We start from the raw sequence: 24,219 nt of genomic DNA on the forward strand, positions 1-24,219 counted from the left end.
TTCCAGGCTGCCTGCTTGATTTGCATATGAAGGAAAAATATGCTCAAGTAAAGTTGATCATCGTGGTTTCAAACTGAGCACAGAGACATAAAGGCAATCGATATGAATATATGGCCTCTCACAAAAATAGTTTAAAAAAATTAAGTAAAATTTTCTTCTCCAAGATCATTCCAGTGGGTAAGACAGAGCAAAGCATGGTGTCTTGATTTCTCCTCCTAGTGGGCACAGCATCCATGTCGCAGAGAAGAAATGGCTTTCTTCTTATCTATCCCGTGAGTGATCAGGAAACAGCACGCAGGGTTGGTTTTCTCCGTCAAGGATCTTTTCACTGGGGAAAGAATTCCTGGAAAAAGAACTAAATATACATTTGTCCTACTCTTCCTTTCACGTTTATAGGGTCTGTGATGTCTGGCAATCACTAAGACAGGCTCAGATCACTTAAGACATATTTTGGGACAATTTATGAGGAAATGTGTGATCTGGACATAAAAGACCCGAAAAAAAATGGAAGGGAACGTGTAGACCAGTTTAGATAGAGAGATATTAAATGTCTGTCAGTTTATTTGAGGAAGTAAAATCTATGGAGTTCAATCTGAAATAGAAATGAAGATGAAACAAAATAGAGACGTTGAGTGGATCACAGCTCTCTCTCCTTTTAAGCAGGTATTGATCATTTTTTCCCTTTGAGGAAATCATCTTATTTAGCCCCGTGTGCGTGATACAATTGAATAATAACACGTGCCTGGAAATGTGTCCAAGAAGTGAGAATGTCCAGAAATCAGATTTGAAGTCATTGAAAGTATGATGGTGTGTGCCTATAAACCCTGATCTTGCGAAGTGGGCGCAGGAGGACTTCTGCAGATTTGGGGTCATGCTGGGATAGATGATGAATTCTAGGTGAGCCTATGCTACACAAAGAGTTTTAGATGTTTTAGTCTGACAAACTTTTAGGCGTTTATGTTCTCATAAAGCAGCCAGTCTGTAATGTTTCATTTGGTCCCATGAGCTTTCTTTTAAACCTAGTGGTTTCATATTTCACTAACAAGTAAATGTATGATTGACCCCTTACACATATAATTATCTCAACATGATATTTCTGTCGTCACCATTCTATATTACATAGCACAAAATAAATTTTCTCTCTCCTCTCTTTTTTTAAAAAAAATTGTAAAATTTAGAAGAAAGGGTAAACTTTTTCAAATGGAAAGCTAAAGAAAATAAATTTGGGTTATATAGTCAAAAACACTTGTCAACCCCTTTCATCTGCTGAAGCTCGACTAATTACTTCTAATAACAAAATAAATGAAATTAATGCAGAAATAAATAGCTTAACTTATGCTGAATACATAGCAATTCCTAATGTTTGATTCTTTTTAAAATTGTTTTTTGTTTGTTTTTTTGCTGTGGCAACTGAGCTGGGGTACTGGGGTCACTTACAGGCTAGGCAAGCACATTCCCACTGAGCTAAATCTCCAGCCCTAAGCATTTCCATTGATAATGTAGTGGGATATTTTCTTTATTGATGCTGGGTTAGAAGAAAATTAGGATCTTTAAAAAGTGGATCTGAAGTGCATATACGTTTGACTTGGTTCTGCCAGATCCGTTCTGTATTCCGTGACTCCTCTATAACCCGACTTAGTTTCTAGCACTGCCTTCCTTTTTTGAAGTGGTTGGTGAGTGGCGGCAGCAGATTTTTTTATCCCTCTCCATTAAGATGTACTACTACCGCTCTGAGTCTGGCACCATGACTACTTAACAACTAAGAAAAATGATAATAGCTTGTGCAACTCCCATAACTAGAGTGATCGGTTGAGCTTCCTGTCTCTGGGGATAGACAGCTCTCACCAACAGCTAACTTGCTAGGAGAAACTCAAGTCATGTGGAGAAGCCCCGTGCTGGTATGCATTTTGACACCCTATGGTGTTCCCAGCTGATGTCTGGTTTCACGTGTGAGCCATGAGCCACCTTGAATGCTTCAGCCTCTTTGTGCCTTGAGCTGACTGCAGCCCCAGTTGAGGTCAAATTGAGCAGAGAGGCACCCAGCTGAAACCAGTCCACCTGCAGCCTCAGGGTGCTGGTTGTAAAGCTGTTTCAAGTAGTTGGTTTCAGAGCAGCACGTAATTGAAACATCGTCTCCAGAAGAGTCCCGGAACTGAGGCCCTGGAAGAAGGACTAATCCCATTTCAACTATGAAGAGATAATCTTTGAATTGCTAGGTCTAATCCTTATAACTAGTCTTTGAAAGTCACATGGTCAAACTTAAGAGTTTCATTTTAGAAACTGGGTACCTTTAGGCTTTCTTACATTAAAGTTTATTTTATTTATTGGTTGCATATTCTAGTTTCCTTTTTCTCTCATTGAATGGCGACATAAGATACATAATCGGTATTATATTTTTAGAGGACTATTTCTTTTCATTAGTAATAGCATGAGTCTGGCTTGAAAATCTCAGTCCTATCATTTAATAGTCAGTGTCTGGCTATATTTCCTGAGTAACCTGTCTCTTTAGTTTGAAGGTAAATGGACTTTAAAGGGTGAGAGAACCTCAGACATAATGTGTATTATGATCTTGAGAGTTCCTGGCACATAGGTGGAGCTCAATAAGCACAGCTTTTATTGTTATGAAGGAGGTGGTAATTACAGGGTTTTAAAAAGCAGTAAGATTTTGTCTCATTTCATGTTTCGAAGAGCACATGGGAATGGGTGTTTCTGGGTTTCATTAAGGTGGCATTTACAGGGTTAACAGTGGTATGCCCTTGAAGCTCCTCCTCTAAACTCATAGGTTGCATCCTAAGAAAGCTCAGGTCATTGCCCTGTGTTTGCTGGCTTCCTCACACTTTTATTGCTGTGGAGGATTTAATAGAAGGATAAAGGCAGCTCCTGGTCCTCAGGGGAGAAGTCATGGAGAATTCCTTTTATGTACATCTATCCTCCCTTTTCCCGTTCCTTCCACTTTCTAATTTAATAGGAAAGAAAGCAGTTTTATAGGAAGCTGGATTTCTGCAAGCTAATCTTAGGAGCAAGGAGCCCCCAAGTTCACAGAATGTTCACGCATGGAGGAAACGTACATCCGAAAGTCTGTCTGAGTTGTGCAATTGAACCCAAAGGGTGGTTGTGACAGCCCCAGGAGTCTGTCTCTGATGTTTTGTCCTACTCTGTGGGTAACTAACAAGAGTTTTTAAGAGCACAAGCAGAAAATTGGTCAGCCCCCTTTGCTGTGATTAAGGTTAATACGACAATCAGAGAATGAGCCAGCAGCCTTTTCTGTGACTGTGGCAATTGCCACTGGTGCCAGCCATAGGACACCTTTACAGAGCTGTGGGTTAGGTTTTTGCTGTTCCCCCAACACCTGCCAGGCTTGAAGCTACCTGATCCCTTCCAATCTTTGAAATTTAAATGACCTTGGCTATGGATAAGCTCCAGTTCAGTACTTGAAGGTAAGGTTTGGAAACACCAAGCGTAACTGGACAGGGTAATCATGGAAGGAACTATCGTAAGTATCCAAATACAAATAGTGAATTGATATACTCAATGATGATGTACCTCAAGTTGTAAGTGCTTTAGGGATTTCTTGCACTCTAAAATTTCATGTCCATCCCTAGAATCTTTCTTAAGAAAACTCTCATTTCTTTAAAATCAAGTTGATGGAGGCAGAAAACAACCCTATGAACCATTGCAAAATATTGGCCACTGGTTGTGCGGAGGTGAACACACGATGACTCATTTTGCCTGTGAGCTTGTCATAATCCTGGTTGCCATTATGCAAATCGGGTCAGGCTTTTGTTGTTGTTAGTGATAGGACTGAAAGCACAGCTTAAGATACTAATATCCTTTGAATCATTCATAATCATTGAGTAATTTCATCTAGAAGGAAATGATAATATTCTTACCTCCTGGCTATTTGAAAAGACTCGTGTGTGTTTCAAAACAGTAGAGTTGTGCCGTACAAAATAGAGTGTGTTCAGTGCAGATTTTCCTGAGACTTGAGCGTTATCTTCCACTGCCCTGGAACTGCGTGTGATAGATTCTGTAGGATAGATTTAGAGAGACTTTTAAAGACGCCTATGGATATAAGTAAATAGAATGGTTCCTTGGAAACCATTTGGATGTCCAGGCTCACTGAAGTGTGGCTTTAAGGATCAGATGCACAGAACATGCAATGACATATTACAGAGAATGTCCCCTGGAGCCCGTGCTCTCTCTTAGTGTCTTCCGTTTCGTCCAGTCCTTCAAGGGACTGTGCCAGAAGAAAAACAAACAAACAAAATAAAAATCAGCATGGAAGTTGTTTGTAAATTAAAACTACTGCGACCCAGTCCGCAAGGCATGCTCTTAAAGGAAATTTTTAGTACTTGCAGAGTGATTATAGCCGAGGACATGTGGTGTACATTACAGTGTCCAGGGAATTCAAGCCTCCTCTGCAGCGAGGAGACAACATGAAAGTCTAATTTGAAAATGAAGTGGTAGCCCTTACTCTGCTCACAGCCTAGTGTTTCTCTTACATTGACATTATTCTGGTCTGCTCTAGATGGGATAAGGGAATTGCAAATAGAAAGAACAGAGACAAGAGAGAGCCAGGCTTTTTCCCTTCCCCCACCCCACCCCCACACCCCACCCTGCCCCAGCATGCACTCAGCGTTTTGCACCAGGGCACTGCTAAGTCTTAAGCCTCACTGAATGGTGTGAAGGCAGAGCTGTCCATGGTTAGAAAACAGTGTTCTAACTGCTGGTTGGAAATCAGGTAATAAGAGTCCTGTTAGTGAACAAAACTTATTAGAGGGCTGGCTAGGGAAGGAATGCTGTCTCTCAGCAGCGGGCAGGGAGAAATTGCTGCTGAAAAGCTTACCTCCCTGGGGAGGAGTCAGATAGCAGACTTTGCCAAGCCTCAGGTCTAACCCAGAAGGTCCCACCTCCACCCCCTACCTCCACCCTCACCCCCTCCATCTCAGCATTGTTAGATTGCTAGCATCGATCCCTGGCTTTTTCTGACCCCATAGTAGGTATAGGAGAGCCAGCAAGATAGAAAGCAAGCAAGGTGGAGCGTAGGGTGGGAAACTGGGGCCAGTTTTAGTAGGGGGAAATAGAAAGAAAAGGGGTGGGGGCCAGGGAGACCCAGTTTGACTGCTGCCGGGCTGCTTCTCTTTGCTCTGATGGCCTTTATTCCTTCTAATTGGATAAAATAGGAAGTCACTGGCAGCCCTGTGTTGCTGGGTGTACTGTACTCATTACAGACCAGCCAGCAGTAGAGTGGGGACAGAGAGAGAGAGAGAGAGAGAGAGAGAGAGAGAGGAGAGAGAGAGAAGTGTGAGAATACATATTTAGGATGAAGAAGGGCGAAAAGAAAGAAGCCACGAAGAAGGAAGACTGCAGAGGAAGAAAGTGACTGAGCTGAGCGCAAGAAGGACAAAGAGGAGTGGTTGGGGGTGGGGGTGGAGGCAGGGCGGGGATGGGAGTTACCGCCCCTCCTGGCTCCGGCTGCCCTCGCAGCCCCGTGCAATGGTACTGTTTGCAGTGATGCTCAGAGGGCAGGCACCTGCTGCTCTGTAATGATTCAGCCTCTTTCAGCCACTGCGTTAACACGACAGGATGCTGTTGCTACTGTCGCTGCTGCCTCTCCTGCCGCCGCCGCTGCTGCTGCCGCCGCCGCCTCTGGTCTTGCTTTTGCTTTTACTTCTTCTGCATGACAGTTGTTTTCTTCCTCTAAGCAGACACCAGCTTCAGACGCTTGAGGTGAGAAACATGCCTTTCAGTTTGGGATACTGGTTTACTTAATGAGTCAGGCATCGGCTCACTTCCTATTTTGGTCCCCGGCTTTCTTGACCAACCGGGATGGTTTGGGAAAGCATTTGAAAGAACTGGAAAAGTGTCCCAGAAACAACAAGCTCAAGATATTTCAGTACTTCTATTTCGTAGTTGCTAGAAGCCCTTTCTTCTTTTTTTCCTTTTCCTTGGTTCCTCCTTGAGCTCTCTTACTTTTGATAATGGCCTTGGACTTGGATGCCTTATCGATTTCCCCCTCCAAGATGCTGTATCATTTGGTTGGGGGGAGCTCTGCATGGTAACACAGGCCAGGCCTTCTGGAGGTGAGCCGATGGAGATTTATTCCCCAGACATGTCTGAGGTAGCTGGCGGGAGGTCCTCCAGCCCCTCCACTCAGCTGAGTGCAGACCCATCTCTCGATGGGCTTCCGGCCGCGGAGCACACGCCAGACACCCACACTGAAGACGGGAGAAGCCCTGGACTTCTGGGCCTGGCAGTGCCCTGCTGTGTGTGCCTGGAAGCTGAGCGCCTGAGAGGGTGCCTCAACTCAGAGAAGATCTGCATTGTCCCCATTCTGGCTTGCCTCGTCAGCCTCTGCCTCTGCATCGCTGGCCTAAAGTGGGTATTTGTGGACAAGATATTTGAATACGACTCTCCTACTCACCTTGACCCTGGGGGGTTAGGCCAGGACCCTGTTATTTCTCTGGATGCAACCGCTGCCTCAGCTGTTCTGGTGTCGTCTGAGGCATACACCTCACCTGTCTCTAGGGCTCTGTCTGAACCTGAGGTTCATGTTACAGTGCAAGTTGACAATGTTGCTGTGGCCTCTGAACCCTCAGCAGGACCAACCCGGAAGAATCATCTGCCTGCTTTTCCTCCCTTACTGTCTACTGTGCCACCCTTCCCTTCTCCAGCTCGGACCCCTGAGGTGAGAACACCCAAGTCAGCCACTCAGCCACAAGCAACAGAAACTAATCTCCAAACTGCTCCTAAACTTTGTAAGTAGAGAGATGATGATGATGATGATGATGATGGTGATGATAATGATGGTGGTGGTGATGATGATGATGATGGTTGTGGTGGATAACAGAAAGGATGGGCAGGAGTTTCTGAAGGTGTTCCCAAGAGGGCCAGCTGTTTCATTTGCTCTTTCATTTTGACTGGGAGGTTTTGTTTGATGAATCATGTGATGGGGTAAGGGGTGTGTGTGTGGGGGGGCCACAACCATATAGACCCCTAGGATGAATCTTTTTTTTTAAAATACCAGCAGCTTTGTGTAGCAAGTTTAAGTCTGAGGTTGTTTGTCAATCAAAAACTCCAAGCATCTTCATTCACGCTTCAGATTTAAGCTAAATTCTGTTTATTTGTGACAGTTTTAGAAGTTAATGCCTGATTGTCCTTCATCTTTTAATAGGCATGTAACTTCTGTATGCCAATAGTATTATTTGATGTCCCCCCTCCCCCCATAGATATCCTTTTGCCCCTCTTCCATTCATTCTCCCTGTAGTCCCCAGCTGCCTGTCATCTGTCTTCAGGTCTTCCTGCAGACCCTTCCACACATCTCTGTACTTTTGAAATTTCATTGTTTGATCCCGATGCCGCAGCAAAGTCTTCAGACCACCTGCTCCCTCCCCTGTCCTCAGACCCTTGCTGTGCTGCCCAGGTCATCCTTTTGCATACTGAGCACTTGGCAGAGGCAGTTTTATTTGTTCAAGACAGACTGCAGTTCTCCACAAAGGGATTTTCCTAAATTAGTCCTGTCTTCTGTGATCCAATATTTAAATAGATTCCTTGCCAGTCATTAAAAACTGCAGGGACCGTTAATAAAGGTACATCTTATTTTAATTTTTCTTTCTTTTTTTTTTATTTTTAAGACATGTCGTGTAACCCATCGTGTTGCCACAGCCTGGTTTAATAACCTGTGTCTAAAGAGACGCTAAGCTAATAAAACAATATAGAATGAAACACTGGTGTGTGCAGAGGCCATCGCCTTAGCTTTATGACGGGAAGTTGACAGCTCTGTAGCCATGGCTGGTCAGGTTGTTCCAAATGGCAGCTCAGGGCTTTTTGGGTTGCTGCAGCTCATTAAGAGGTCCTGCTAAAGAAATGTTTTCGGTGTTTCCTGCTTCTTCTGTCTTCTACCACGCTTTCTTTATCTTTTGCCATTGGTGAGTTACTTAGTAAAAGGAAGGGAAGAGGTGAGAGAATTTGATTCCCGATAACATATGGAAAATATTTTGCTGTTGAAGAAATCCCAAAGTAGAGAATCTGGGATGAGATGCCCCTTCAGCTTTCCCTCTAGACTCTGAGGAAGAATAAGCGAGACCTCCTTCAGACATTCATGTTAAGAATGAAGTTGTGCCATGTACTACAGAAACTCAGGAAAGAAAAAAAAAAAAAAAACCTTGATATGTGCTTGTGATTCAAGATCTTTTGCCATGTCCCAGCTTCTGGGCAAACGTTTCCAAAGGATGCTGCTTCTCCAGGTGCAATTAGGAGAGCCTCCTGTACACAGCCACTGCTTTGTGTCTTTATCAACTCCCCAAAGTATTGTTAGAGCTCCGACAGACACCTCTGCCTCCGCTGCCTCTTCCCACCTGGCAAAGGGACCGGGAAATAATACCCAGATGAAATGACAGGCTATAAAAAGCAAGTGCAGATCCTGCAGAGAGAGGCAGAATTCACCATGCAGACAAGGTTATTGCTTTGTCTTTTATGGTTTTCAACTGAGCGCTCCAGTTCAAATGTGCTGGCATAGGTTGAACTGCCCAGAAAAATGAAGGTAGCTCTTTGAAAAAAACTCTTTAGCCAAACTAACTTTGTCATCTGGTGGGCAAAGAAGCAAACAGCATCACACATCTCTGATCTAGGACCCCAGTAGAAAGAGTACTTAGGAACTTTTGAGAAATTGGCTTTGAAGAGAAATTTTTACTAAGTGTTTTCATAGACTATCCATCTCTCTCTCTCTCTCTCTCTCTCTCTCTCTCTCTCTCTCTCTCTCTCTCTCTCTCTCGTCAGGGCATTGATTTTCTGGCATTAACAATAAGTAGGGAAGATTTACTGCTGCCTAAAAGCCTCACGGAGGCTGGTTCTGGCCTGAGCGCAGCTGCAGCCTTTTCAAATGTGTCGGATGTAATGTCTGGGAAGCAGTTTTCACTTGAAAAGTTGGTGGGGGGGGAGGGAAGGGGGTTCGAGTGGACAGTTCATTAAAGCTCTAAACCTGCGGGGTTCTCTATGTGAAAAAATGTAACTTTTTGGACTAGGCAGCTTGAAGAGCATCCTCAATGTCTTTGAGCCTGGGTCCAGTTGGTGCAGGCATTGTTTGCTTGCAGACTTCTCATCAGTCCTTTAGAAAGGCCGCAATCGTTAAATCGAGGGAGAAGGCAAAGCTTCTTCATACGTGTCAGTTAAGAAAGTTCAGGTTAGTTGTAGAAAGAACCGGGCTTTCTTTCATCATGCAGGGTTTGACTTGGGCTGAGGCACCATGGCTTCGGTTTTCTAGTGACGTGGCCTCCTCTGAACCATGCTTTGCCATGGGTTCTGGACCGCGCTGCCCCCATTCCCGATTTCCTCCTGTCTCAGCATGTTCAGCATCTCAAGTGCAGCGCTCTAGCCTTCAAGGTCATCCTCTGTGAAGGGCTAATTGATTCTTCTTTCTCCTGGAGCCTGAGAGAGGGGAAGAGTGACAGATATAGCTCTTAAGTCTGCTCTTAGTCCCAAGCCTAATTGACTGCCGCAAGTTTTTACGTTATAAATACTTGAATTATTCCCTTCTTCAAGGACTGTCATCAAATCGCAACATTCTCTATCTTTGGTAGAAAAAAGACAAAACGTGGCATTCATTTTTAATTGCCTGTAGGTGTAGTATTTATGTTAGATTTCTAAAACTGAGTATTTTTGATAAGGTAATATAATTTTTCATGTTTTGACTATATTAAGTGCACATCTTATTTTAAGAGATTGAATGCAAAACTGGAATGATGGAAAGAAGACATCCATGTTTGTATTTTTTATTCTGATCTTTTTCTATCATTGCATTGGTTAGGTTATTACTATTAAGCTTGTGATTTTTATAAAGTCACATAATACTTTAAGTTGTTGTGTCTCTGTGTTGCTATAGTATAAACCCCAAGGCCTCTTATGTGCTAGATATATCTCCTATTATATTCCCAGCCTGAACCATTAATTTATTTTCTTTAGCTAAGCTTTAAAACTTTTTCTGTCCTCCATTTATATGAAAAGAACTGGCTTTAGGGAAGTTAAAAGCTTCTATTACCAGAAAAGGAGCTGATTAATTATATTTTGCCCAGGAAACTGTGGTACCATCTTGAAAGAAATTGTTTGTTGCATGTTGGACCGTCTTTTTAAACAGACTCTTGCAGACAAGAGTATATTGATATTTTTATCTTAGGCCAAATTTGTTTGCCTTTGTCTGAAATCATCATTGGGTTACATGAGAAGCTGTTGTTACCACAGCAACAGTTTGAACCCCACCATCTGCAAAAGATTCACATGGTACATTGACTACCCCAAAGCATCTCTTTCCTAGATTTCAAAGCACCTTCCATTTTTAATTTGAGCGCATCCTTCTCCCTTCCTTGGATTACAGGAAGGTATTTTGGAACAACAAAATTCTAGTAACTTCTCTCCACCTTACCCTCCCATGTTTAAAATGGAAGACAGTAAGAATTGCAAGAGGCTGACAGATGCCTATGGTTTGAGTCCAATGACTAAAACAAGGAAGGTAATCCTTCTACTCCAATTCCAATTTACTTACTGGAAGTGTTCAATGACATCTAAAACAGCAGAAAATATAGTATTCTGTACTCCTGATGTTAAGCAAGCTTGTGCATGCGCACGCGTATGCATGAACACACACACACACACACACACACGTCCATAATCACCACTGTTTCCTCCTGTCATCTCATCCTCCTGCTTGTGTCTTAAAGCTGGAGACTAACTTGAGTGTTTTAAGTGGCATTCAACTAACAATTAAGCAGGTACTTCAACCAGGACCATTTGCCAAGCATGTTGGAGTCACATGACTAAAATTGAATTTTCCTCTCATCTTCCTGTTCTGCTTTTATTGAATTTTCTGTCAGGGTATTCTTCTCCCTCTGCACTGGATCATCCATACAGTGTTCTGCTTGCTGATGGAAACAGCTTGGGATGCCCAGGGTGAGCTGTTTTCCCGAGATGCAGCAGATGGCTGTGTGGCTGGCTCACCTCTTACTGAGCATCCCACTTCCGAGATTTCCTCCATATTCCTTTGTGACCTACAGATCAATCTTTTTCCATCCTGTGGTTTGAATCTGTCTTATTGTCATGTCTTTCCCATTTGACTTTATACGTCAATATCTTGCTGAATTTCAAATATCTCCGCCTGTCTTTTCACAGGCCAGTTTATTTCATTTTAATACTGAATGGCATTTATACACACTACAAGCACGCATGCAAAACCATTGTCTCCAGCTAGTAAAAGGCATGCATGTTTCTTTTAAGAACAATCAGCTGAAGCCTTTTGCCTCTTCCTTCATCTCTCCTTTTTCCTTTCCTGTGCCAGATGCAAGCTGTTCCACCGACTCAGCGATATCCTTGTACCTGTCACCCTTTATGAATTCTCAGAAAATGATAAAATGATTATGTCCCAAGCCAGGCACCTGAGTTCTTCCTCCATTCCCTTTCATTTTAAAAGCACTTCACTGTAGCATCCCTTCAGAGCAGAAAGGGAGAGATCGTACCAATTGAAAAAAAATGTATTTAAAAAGTTCTGGCTGTCTGGAAGCTCCTGAACACTAAAGCTATGACTCCTGTTCTCTGAGCCTACTGAACGTTCAAGTCTACCGCATCTAGTTTTATATTCACTCACTTTTTCTATTGTGCTTTCTCACTCCGTCCAGTGTTGCTGGTTTTCTCCTGTGACTTCCTCTTTGTCTCCCTTCAACAAGGGCATAGTAAGTGCACAGTTTGTGCTTGCCACTGCGCTTGTCTAGCCTGCCTGTGTGCCACTGAGAAGCTCATTGGATGGCAGGGGAAGTGATGGCCCTCATGGAGCTTCAGCGCTGGTGGAAGAGAAGGACTCAACTCGGGCGACATCATACATTTTTAAATATACATATGCCATCTCTCTGCGACATTTCCTCTCTTGGCCCCCGTTTTATTCTCCATTGCATTTGTCTTTCCTGCCATATGTTCAAACTGAACGTGTATCGAAGAAGGCCATCCTTTATCATGGAATGATACCGATTCTACTTGTACTACTGAATACTCTCTAAAGATACAAAGCATATGCATAATTATTTTAGTATATAAAGTTGTAAGATTTTTTGCAGATTCTAGTGAGTTCGCTGCTGTAAAAATTTTTGTTTTTATATTTTGCTCATATTTTCTAGGTGCTGTCTTGTTTTGTGGAGACCATTAACATTAATAACATTTTCTCAAGTGTTTTAGTTTCACTGCCCAGAGAAAGGCTAGAATCTGATCATTATTTAAGAGTTCTCAAACCACATAAAGACCTAGATCCATACACAATTTGAGAAAAGATTGATTGAGTAGACTCACATGAAGTCAGCTGCTGCAATCTTTATTGTGGTACATTTGACTCTCTCTCTCTCTCTCTCTCTCTCTCTCTCTCTCTCTCTCTCTCTCTCTCTCTCTCTCTCTCTCTCTCTCTCTCTGTGTGTGTGTGTGTGTGTGTGTGTGTACTTGAAGGTGATCCAAGTGATGTAGTAGGTGCCTTGTCCTTGTAGCACTAGGTGTGCTGAGCAGTTTGGAGAATCTGAGTTAGTTCCCAAGTTGAGGAAAGAGCAGCATGGAATGATGAAGTGACTGAGCCACTGTCTCTACACCCAGTTAGTGTCAACAAAGCAGACTAAGGCATATGGGATACTATCCTTGCTCTCTGATTGTCTACCAATTTTTAAGTAGTCAGTATTTTACAGTAAATATTACAATAATTCGGAAAGTTTTGTCTTCTCATTTTTTCAAATTATAATTAGTAAAGTGTTTTTTACACCCATGATTTTGATCAGCCCTCTGGAGACTGGACATCATCTTCCAGTGGTTAGTGACTTGTATATGAAAGAAGTTGTTCTTAATTTTATTTTTGCCTTTTTTTCCATCATGGTCATCCCAACTAAAATGTGTCAGTTTGGGGGAAAGAAACTGTATTTGGATTTTTTTTTTGTTGTTCTGACACCCAGCTCCCAAATAACCACACAAAGACTACTTGTTAAAGCTTGGCTATAACTTAGGCTTATTACTAACTAGCTCTCACAACTTAAATTAACCCATATCTTTTCACATAAACTCTTTTCTGTGGCTTAGTTACCTTACTCCCCCATGCTGCTGCTTCTCCATCTGGCTGGCAACTCTCTGAATCTGCACCCTTCTTCTTCCCAGCATCTTCTCTGTTCCCCAAATCCTGCCTAGCTATTGGACATTCAGCTTTTTATTGAACCAATCCATGTGACAAATCTTCACAGTGTACTAAATGATTACTCCACAACAAGAAACTAATTCCGCATTCAGAGTATTGAAGCAATGACAAACACTTCAGGGAGATTTGTGAGCCAACCAAGTTATTAAGTATTTGACCTCATATATCCCTAATAGCTCTGATCTTTCAGTTCCTTCTCTTAAGATATTATTTTACACCCGAGTAGATTTGAAATTTAATCCTACTTGTTCATGACAAGCAAGAATTTCCTCCCAATGTGTGCTTCCTTCTTTGTGTCTGGCAATAGTGAATTTCATGTACTGATCTTAATGAATTAAGTGGAATACTGGTGAGCTACAGACCCCAAGCTCGAAACATACTGTGTTTCCCCTTGTTCTATGTCTGATTCTCTTTCTCACAGTGTCCCTTTCGTCCTGTGATCTTGAGAGTGATGATTTCTCTAAGTTTTAACAATAAATTCAGCAGTTGGAGATGCTTATGCAGGTGTCATATGCAAATGGAATATTGAAGAGACACATTAAGCAAAGCCTTCAGGAGAGGCTTGATTTTCAATGGCAGCTCTACTCCTAATAATCACTATAACCTTAAAAGAATCACCTTGGCAATTTGGTTTTCATATCCAAAAAAATAGGGTCTTGCTTTGTACTTTGGGCTCATGTCTGCATATTGTAACCTTAAAAGAACCACCTTGGCAATTTGGTTTTCATATCCAACAAATGGGGTCATTCTTTGCATGTCAGGCTCATGTCTGCATATGGTCACAGGTGTGACCATTTCTAGGGGGAAAAGTGGTTGGGATATTTACAAGAGAATCACTTTGCTGTGTCTCAAAGTGACAAAGATTTACTAATGACTTGAACTCCAGAACTATAAAAAGAGTGACTTTTTCTACCATCCATAAAAATTGGTAGAACATACATAAAGCTTATTACTCTTTGGGCAATGCTGACAAATCCTCAAGTGAGGGGCTTTACAATAGGCAGCATTATAGAGCTACATATACAACAAGAAGCTATGTATGAACTACATGTAATACAGAGGAAGACAGACTAAAAACTAAAACTTGATTTGCAGAGTGATTTGGAATACTGCTAGGGAACACTGGAGAAGTGGCAGAAGGAAATGAGTTTGGCTGGAAAGATCAAGAATCTTTGCTTTGAAATAGAGTATGTACTTTCTCTTTGTGATTCCAAGCTCAGATTTCCTAATCCCAGAAGATAGAGGCCTTTGAGCTATATTTAGGGCTTAACAAATCCAAAGCAATAACAGTGTACATAGAATAATTTTATGAGCTAAATCAAACATATATTTGTTCAGATTGCTATACATAATTCACATATATCTTATATGTATCTACAATATCCTTTTAGAAAAGAGGAAATGATTTTATGGTTAACAAATACAACTGGATAGATCACTTACTTAAGCTATATGGAAAGAGATGGCTGATTAGGAGATTTGGGGATGAGAGTCTAAGAAAAATCCTGGGTCCATGTAGAATAGCTAGACATTTTTAAAAAGCAAAAGTGTCATAGAATCTGTTATAGAAGCAGAAATTAATTCTCTCTCTCTCTCTCTTTCTCTCTCTCTCTCTCTCTCTCTCTCTCTCTCACACACACACACACACACACACACACACACATACTGACTTCCTCTGTAATGAACTTAAATTGAAATCTTACTTGGGAGACTATCAATTTCAGTTCCAAGGAAGAGAATATTTTTGTGGTACACACTGTTTCTTACAGGGGGAATTTTATAAGAGCTTGTCATATATGAAACAGTATAATAATAAGTATAATAAATGTGTTTCCATTTGTTCCATAATGTAGAACTAGGAAAGTATCAGGGCTTTCATGGTTTGATCATTCTGATTCTCTTCAGTTCTGGTATGATAGATGTATTGTGGAAATTGAATTGAGAATCAATAGTGGAGCAATGAGTCAGCTACTTAAAAAGAAAAAAATATTTGATAACAATCTAGGTCAGATTATTTTACCTGGGTATTGGCAGTCTTCTGACTGTGCAATGCAAATAGGCAAATAGGCAATGCCATCTGGTGGGAAAGGATGGGTTGCTTCCTCAGGTGAAGCATTTTAAAATTCCCATTAGGAGCATGATGTAACACATAAGATATGCTGTAATTTTGTGTCATATACACTCAAGTGGCTGAATTGCTTTTCTTGGGATGGCCTCCTCCTAGCTGTCAGTTCTCCAGTGCAGAAATATCTCATCTCTAACTGACAACCCCGTAAGCGAACATTGAACTATGTATACATTTGCATAAATGCACTTAGAAGAGGGGGCAGCACTGGAGGCAGCAGTGGCTAGAAGCAAGCTTGAGGGTTAAGCAGAATACTGACAATAGATTTCCTAGACCACAGTGACATTGGCATACGACGTGGGGATCAGTTCATTTCCCCAGCTAGTCTCTCTTTCCCTCGGTTTTCCTTTGTTTCATAGGTCACATCCCAGTTGCTTTTCTCTTTCCTCTATGAGCCAACATAATTATTTCTTCTCTAGGGATCTTCCTCAATGTCTCTACTCTGCATTTCTTTCCCTCTTCCTGTTCTAAGACCCGTATCCCAGAGTGTCAGGGTTATGGAGTAGGTGACCTGGAGTAACTGTGTTTTCTTACTGCATGGGTTGGGAGAGAAAGCCCGTGAGACCCTAACCACAGACTGGACCACTAGTAGTTGATGACTCTGATGTTGCTCTCTTCCTTTGCTAAGTAGCAGGAAGTGTTTACGTTATGAGATATGTTGGAGTCGGAGCAATAAAAGCTACATCAATAAATGAAGTGGAAGAAGGATAGTGGAACTGAACTCTGGTTAGCATTGGTTTGTGATTCCTTGGTGAACTTCCTGGGCCATAATTGCCTACTCTTCTGGGACCAGAAGGAATCAGTAGCCATTGATTGATGCTAAGTTTTGCCTACAAAGCAAATCCTAGGAGTGATTAATGGCAGAATTCATGTTGCCACTCTGATCTCCCCTAAGTATAATCCTTAAAGCTTAGGGACATGGTACATTTCCCAGCATGAAGCTTTGGGTCTTTGGAAGAAATAGAAAAATATTGTCAAATAGCCAACACATTGCTGAGAAAGTGGAAAAAAATAGGAAATAAAATCTTTTTATCTTTTGACTTAACTGGGTACCTGATTGACATCTAATCTCTGTTCAATAAATTCAGTTCTGCAGGAACCTGATCAATAATTTTAGCTGGAACTTTAGTTCCAATATTTATGCCAAAAATTAGCATCATTGTCATGAGGCTTTGGCTTCTCAATTGTTTAGAAATCTTCTATTCAAGATTGTCGAGTTTTCTATATAGCTAATAGCTTTTCACTTTGAAACAACTTATTTTGGGTTGCAGTGCTAGATCCATGATACTTGTCATTACCATGCTTTCAAATGATGTCAGATAGAAGACCTTCATAATGTTGAGATTTTGTAATGTTTTAAGAGTAGACTATAATCTCATTCAGATCCGTAGTAGCAATTCTAGTCTTGCTACTAAGCAACCTCAGGCCTTTGTGTATTTTGAAATTGTGGTGGATTATTGAATAACCAAGATTAGGATTTCAGAGTTTTATGGCATTTTAGAGTCAGTGCCTGCCAAAACCTTTAGGACAGAGAAAGAGACTGGAAGATAGCACAGTATTTACTTAGAGAGAGGTGGTCTTAGAGAATTAGACGATACCTTAGTATATCCAGTGCTTTCAGTTACATGGTATATGCGAATCAAATGATTTTTCTATATTTCTAATTTGTAGTTCTCATCAATGGGGTTTATATTTGTGGACTCTTACAGTTTTACCCATCCAATCTTAAGCGGATTTAACTTTTATACAAGAATACCGTTTTCCTTAAGGAAGGCTCTGTTCTTTAGGGATCAGCGAGCACTGATGGGAGGTAGCAGGAGAGCCATTCCCTGCTTCTCAGGATCCTTGGGTTTAGGAGAGTAGAGTTGAGTTCCCAGATAGCTTCACTCTCTAGTGCTGCTCTCTCACACATCCAGTGGCTGTCACAATCCATTAGACACCGTTCATAGCACTTCATATGTTTTGGACACATGAACACTACTGGATTATTCATTGTCCTTTATGGGACTTGTTTTGAAACTCATTGTGAAATTTTGTGATTCATAAAGTTGAAGTAATTTTAATTCCATTTTTATTCTTTGAGCCTATCATAGTCAATATTTGGAAAACACCCGCATCGTCTCATAAATTCCTCTCTGGTGTGTAGCGTCCTCCCACAGAAGGACCCCAGACTTGCTATCTAGAGAACTCCAGCTGTCTGCCACCTCCCACCCATATGGACCATATTCTCACCAGCTGGGACTCAAGCCTTGGATGTTATTTCATTTCTCCCGTCAATTCTTTTGCTCATTCTATTTCTCTACTGTACATTTTCATTTCCTGTAATCTCTGCCTTTCCAAATTCTTCTCAGGCCTGAGCTTTACCCTCCAAATAAGATGTGCTCCCTTGTCCTCCTTGTCCTCTGGTGCCCCTTGCTTGTTGCCTGAACTGTGTTAGGACTTAACCCCAAAGATGACTTGTGATACTCTTACTGTACTGAATGTTTTCTAAGACCTAGAGTTAAAGCTAATTCACTCCTGTGCCTTGGATAATACTAAACAAAGCATTTTCTATGGGATTTTCATTTTTTATAGGCATGCCATCTGATTTTTTTTTTAAGAATAAAAAAGACGCCAGTGGTAGTCCGAAGGCATATATTAAATCTATAAATCTCACCATTACAAAATATATTAAGATAAAATTGGACATTTTAACATAATTTACAAAGCTTGCCCATGTTGCAGTGTCATATATTCTCTCTTAAAATTCTCATCACCATGCCTGGTGACCTGAGTTCAGTACCTAGTATCCACATGGGGAAAAGAGAGGACAAATTTCTATAAGTTGTTCTCTGACTTATAGACTTATAGCATCCATACATACAGAAATATATGCACAAGTAAATGCCAGAAAAATTTGTATCATGGACAGGCTTTGGGAATACACACATACACATATGTATGTACATGTGTATGTATTTATGTATGTATGTATATATGTATGTATGTATGTATCTCGGCACTCAGGAGGTTGAGACAAGAGGATCAGGAAGGAGTTCAAAGCCAGCCTAGGCTTCATAATAAGTTTGAGATCAGCCTGAGCTATAGGATACTGTCTCAACGGAGAAAAGTGAATCAAAATACCAACAACAAACTGATAAAGATTACCATAGTAAGGCAAAATGGACTTTAGGTCACTAAGGATTTACTCTTGTGGCATAAGGACTAAAGTCTCATATCTCAGTTGGGATCCCAGCCTTGTCTCTGCTGAGCAAGCTACACAAAGTCTCCATGCCTTCATTTCTTCATCTATAAATATTGTTAATTTGCTTTATTCATGATTCTGTGAAGATCAAATTAGTTAATGAATGTTAAAAAATTATACTCATACTGTACCATGCCTCATAGTGCTCTCCAAACACAAGCTACCATCGCTGCACATTTTTAAGATTTAATTTCACTTACTTTGAAACCTTGGTGTTACTGTATCAGGTTGGAAGCAAAAAACAGGGCTTCCAGAGAAAAGCTGCTAACGATGTACTTCAGGTTAGCTTGATCTTTTCCCTGTGTGGTTTGTGTTACCACCGATTCTGTTTTGTTCTCGGGAATCAGAAGAACAGGGAGGGGCAGTCATTAGTCTACCTTCCAGTATGAGGATGATGCAGTCTGGTACAGGAATCTGCCCTCTATTTTCACTGACATGACAATTGCATGCATGTATCTAAACTTACCTGCTGTGACCTTCCATTGCTCTAAAATGGTAGACCTACTCAGAAGAAGAGAAAAAGCTTTTCTTGGTTGTGGGAGAAGAATTAAAGAGTCTCTAAATTCAATAATAATCTCACTCTCATAGGACAGGAACCTTATCAAGATAGCCTCAGTAAATTAAGGGATGATTGGCGCTACCAATGGCAGCAGTGATTTTTTTTGAAGACTTGATTTTCATTTTGATTTTAAAGGGTTTTATTAAGTAAGATCACTTTTGAAGGTATGAGCGATCATGTAGATAAGCTGGTCAGACTATTTTACTTCATTCATGAAAACTAAAACCCACAAATGTGCAATAATGGGGCCTGGGCCTCCACCTGTATCATTAGCAAGCAATTGGAACTGGTCGACCTAAGATCAGAGGATGGTGAAGTAATAGAAACAACCAGTTCATGGCCCCTCACAGTCTGATCTGCTCAGAGACAAAACACTTGCTGTTCCTGGAAGCATGGACATTTTATGCTTAAGACATTTGAAGTATAAGAAGCCCGATGGCTATGAGGAATGGAGCTAGGCATTCTCAGATGATGGGTGTTTCAGTGTTATCCCTGGAAACATGTCTGGGACTCTGAGGGATTATGGGTATTTACTGTGCCAAGAAAGGCCAAGGGCAAAACAAGCAAGTAAACATGTATGTTGAATGTATAGGGAGCAATCTAGTTTTGTTGGTGTGCAGGGATTGCTTGTTGACAACTTGCATTGGCTAAGAATGTGCTCTGTGCTTAGCATGTATTTCCTAATCTTCACTTAACTGCACGGTATGCTGCTGCTATTTTCCTTCTTAGAGAATGAATAACACAAACACTCGCATAATGTCAGCGATGATGGTGATGGTTTTGATGATAGTCTGAATAAGATGAGGATGTTGGAAATACAGCAGAGGTGTAAGCCGGATCATAGAGACAGAATTCCCTGGACTAATCCAATGTGGGCATGAAATGTTTCTACACACATCAGTGACTTAGAGGTTGGTAAATTAATGAATTGTTGAATGGCAGCATCATGCCTTCATTCAGCATATATTATTAGTTTCAACTAAGTGTTTTTGTGTTTATTAATGTGTAGAATCAGTGGATTTATGATAGGAAATGACTGCTCCAAATGCAGGGAACATACAGTGCTTCTTCCGGATACAGCCACTCAGATAATGCGAATCAATCATCCTTTGATATGATATAGAAATTAAAATTCCTAAAATATAGAATATAAAGGCATTTTAAATTTACTCTTCAATGTTATTCATTATTGCTGATGGACTGAACATTTTAGGACACCTATTCCTTTTAGTAGGTGCTAGATAGAAACTTATGTGTTAATATGTATTTGAGGGATAAAACTTACAGATGGAACAACATATTAGGTTTGTATTTAGCCTATCAGACTTCATAGTCTCAGCATAGGATGTGTGTTCCAGGCTGCTGAGCACAGCAAATTTCTCCCCCCTCCCATTTCTGCACAGCATCGTCCAAGATGTGCATCCCTGGCATTCAATTCAAAGTATGACTTGCAATTTGCAACTGTTACATTCAGCTTTTGCAGACAGTTGTTAATGCCACCCTCAACTTGTCGTCTCTTCCTTCCGTGTACTTTTGGTGATGCATGCCCCTTGTCCTAAGGAAAGGGCTGTGACAGAGCCACAGGTGCCATCAGTGTGTGGATGTGCAGAGCTTTAGATTCACAAAGCTGGTTGAATGAAGTGAGGTAACCTAGTTTTGTGGACGTGTTCGGCACCAGCTATTGGTATCTGGACCTGATCAAACATGTCTGGCTAGAGATGTAAGTGATCACTGTTGTATTCAAAGTAATCTAGCTGTGTATTTAAAGTAGTAGTAAAGCTAATGCCATTAGCGAGTTATTTTTTTTAGAGCGAAATTTTTAACGTGTAACGAAATAACCTCTGATAATTAAAACAATTTATGAAAGTCACTTCCTTGCAAGAGCCTTTAGATTCGCTGGACCAGATAGGGCAGGCCAGAAGCCCAACTCTTTCAGGGGGTTTAAGTCTGCACCATTATTATCTGCCAGTGTTTCCAACTGAAAATCTAAAAGTCAAATATAGGAGAGTTAGGTTGAGACCCATCCACTCTTTTCTTCAGTTTGCAACCTTCTAAGCAGAAACCACGTCTTCAAAGGTGGGAGTCAGAGGCAAGAGTGGGGCGAGAAACCAAGCATGTCCCAACATTTTTACCTTCTTGCTCTGAACTTGTGTCCGCAGGGGCACAAACACTGCAGACACTCAAAATGAGCCTCCTTCTGCTTGGTTTGTTTCAGTTGATATGTGTGTGTGTGTGTGTGTGTGTGTGTGTGATGAAATTTTTTATCTCAATCATTTTACCGTGTTCTGAGGTGGTGTCAGGGATACCCACGTTGCTGTGAAGAAGATCTCTCTAGAATGATCTCGGTTTGCAAATCTGAAACTATTCTTCTTATTGAACACTTCGCTATTTACTCCAATGCTTCGGTCCCATACAGCTACCGTTCTACTTTACCTTTGTAAATTTAATTCTATTAGATCGCTCATATTACATGTCTTTCCTGACTGGCTTTTCTATACTTTACTTTCTCTTTTTGGCGGTATAGAACCCTCTGGATTCATCCATAGTATAGCATTCATGAGAAATCCCTTCCTTAATGAGGCTGAATTGAATTCCATTGTATGAATACATCAGCTCATCTATTGTCTATCGGTGAACACTTGGTTGTTTCCGCTTCTTGATTTTTGTGAAGAATACTGATGTGAACACAGGTGTGACAATAGTCTCTTTCCTTTAAAATGCGAAGTTAAAAATAATGCTATTTTTCATGAAATCAGATTTGTGAAAAATACTTCCTATGGAAGCATACTAATAAACTTGATTTAATCATCATATATAAATATTTATTGTGGGGTAGCCTTGGCTTTGATAGACCAATGGATTTGAGAAGATGGATTTGTGCTTCCTAGAAAGATGCTTTTAAGTGCTTTTTTCTTTCCTTTTTTTGATCATTTATAACCATCCTTATCAGATGCATTAAAATTATCTGATTATTCACAAACATAATATTTCAAACTGATCATCAATCTTAAAATGGAAGTTGCAGCGTGGAATTTTTGTAAGAACGATCTTGTGATTTTTCTTATGGATGTTGAAGATGGTCGGAAGAAAGCAAGGACTACTGTGTTGACTCTTTAGACGCAAGGTATTAAGATGATGACCTTCTTGGGACATTGCTGGGATTTAAATCCTAAACAGGCTTTCTGACTAGGGTATCTATGAGACTGCAGCCATTCCACACATAACCATCTCATCTGGGGGTTTACAGCTGCCATGCACTATGTAGATAAAAGCTAGAGAGATATACTCTTTAGATCATATTTTGTCTTATTTAATTGTATAAAGTTTTTGTTTTGTTTTGTTTTTCGAGACAGGGTTTCTCTGTATAACAGCCCAGGCTATCCTGGAGTATAGCTCTTGTAGACCAGGCTGGCCTCAAACTCACAGAGATCCACCTGTTTCTGCCTTCTGGGTGCTGGGGTTAAAGGCATGTGCTACCACATTTGGTGGTATTTGGCTTTAGTTTGTTTCTCAGAGGAAAACATTACTTTGTCTTTGAAATTGTATTCTCTAAAATTCCTTTGCTCAGGAAATAATAGTCCTCTTCTTAGTGAACTAGCAGGCAAAATAAGTACAGCTTTAGAGATAGAGAGAGAGAGGTGAGTTTGGATCCCTCACTCTTAATATTATCACCATGGATACCATTGATGCTGCAGGCAGAACGCTCTTCTTTTCTCTGTGATAACAACTATCTTTCTTTTGCTCATCCAGAAGAGAATTCTTCCCTTGATATTTCCTGGGAGTCTTTCTTTTTAGCATACAGAATAAATGCAAGTATCTGAATTTTGCAAGGCAGGGTATGGCATTGCACTGTATAGGATTCAAGCAAGATTTTGACAACTAGATCCTTGCTGGGAGTTACTTACTTAAGCCTTAAAACACCCCTGCTGGCATCCTGCTTATTTTATATTGTTTGAGATGTTCATTATCTACTCCTCATCCATGACAAGGACGGGATTGATAAAGGGTCGACATGAAAATTGTAGGGGAAAAATGCAAATAACAAAAGGGAGCGTACAGCATGTGTAATGTGTTCCTTGCCCAATTACATGGATATGGAGTCATACATTATGTATGAATGTTCAAACATTTTTTGCTTTGCTCTTTACTTATTCTTTCTTTTCCTCTTTTTTCCCTTTGTGGATGTCCACTCCATCCTTTCCATACGTGGCCACAGAACCCAAAAGGAAACTGGAGAGATTAATAAATCCCGCCTTCTGTAAAGAGCAAAGCTTTTCCTTTATAAAGCAGTCATTAAAAGAAAATAATCAGAACTGCTGAAGGCTGGATCTATTTTGGGGAGTTCAGATGCTTAAAGCCCAAATGGCTAACTGTGTCCAGTAGGAAGCAGATAGGTAAATCGGATTGGCGCCTGCCATTTCAGCTTAAGTATCTTTTCACTGCTGTGTGCTGACATTTAAGTTAATAGAGTGATTTCTGAGAGATTCCCCCCCAATATTACAGCTCATCTGACATTTGATTAAAACGTATTTCATTATTTAACTTTTGATAACGTGATTAGAGCTGGTCTTTATTGTGAGTGAGGGCTCTCTGAGTCCACAGTTTTGCCTCATGGCATGGGCTAAAAACTCACGTGATTGTCCTAGGCAGCGGGAACCCTAAGTGTGCCACTTGAAAAACAGTCTCTGTTATTTCTGTGCTTATGTTCACTTGAAGTGTAGAAGCAACAATCAATTGCAAAAGGTAAAATTATTACCACAGTACCTTATTCTTTTGTTTTCTCCTTATTGTCTCTAGGAATTATGTGCATTACAATTGTATCTAGCCAAATATTCTTTCTCATAATTTGTGTTTTACAGTTTTAGCATTAGGAGTACTTTTCAATAACATTAAGAGCTGAAACACCTTAAATTTTTGATTTCTTATTACATAAACCAAATTTCCCCATATTTTGTAAGGATTTTGTTTCTAAATAAAAACATATTTGAGGCTGTATCTCTTTCAGCATACACTGGGACTCCCGTGTATACTTGACCTGTTTTGGCTTTTGCTTTCAAGGGAAAGGAGGGAGATTTGGAATCTATTAATCA

General features: G+C 40.7%; 1 protein-coding gene across 10 annotated transcripts in view; it reads left to right on the forward strand.

Moving 5' to 3' along the window:
- Positions 1-24,219, forward strand: part of Nrg1 (neuregulin 1) — a 1,000,950-nt gene that overhangs the window by 894,132 nt on the left and 82,599 nt on the right. For 7 of the 10 annotated variants that reach the window (XM_038325668.1, XM_038325666.1, XM_038325671.1 and 4 more), the window contains exon 1: positions 6,092-6,758. The exons of the other annotated variants lie outside the window; for them this stretch is intronic. In XM_038325668.1, the coding sequence (XP_038181596.1) occupies positions 6,092-6,758 (667 nt within the window). Of the gene's footprint in view, positions 1-6,091; positions 6,759-24,219 lie in introns of those variants that run through there. 10 annotated transcript variants of the gene reach the window in all.

The sequence above is a fragment of the Arvicola amphibius genome, chromosome 4 (genome assembly GCF_903992535.2).
Source record: "Arvicola amphibius chromosome 4, mArvAmp1.2, whole genome shotgun sequence".
In the NCBI taxonomy this organism is placed as follows: domain Eukaryota; kingdom Metazoa; phylum Chordata; class Mammalia; order Rodentia; family Cricetidae; genus Arvicola; species Arvicola amphibius.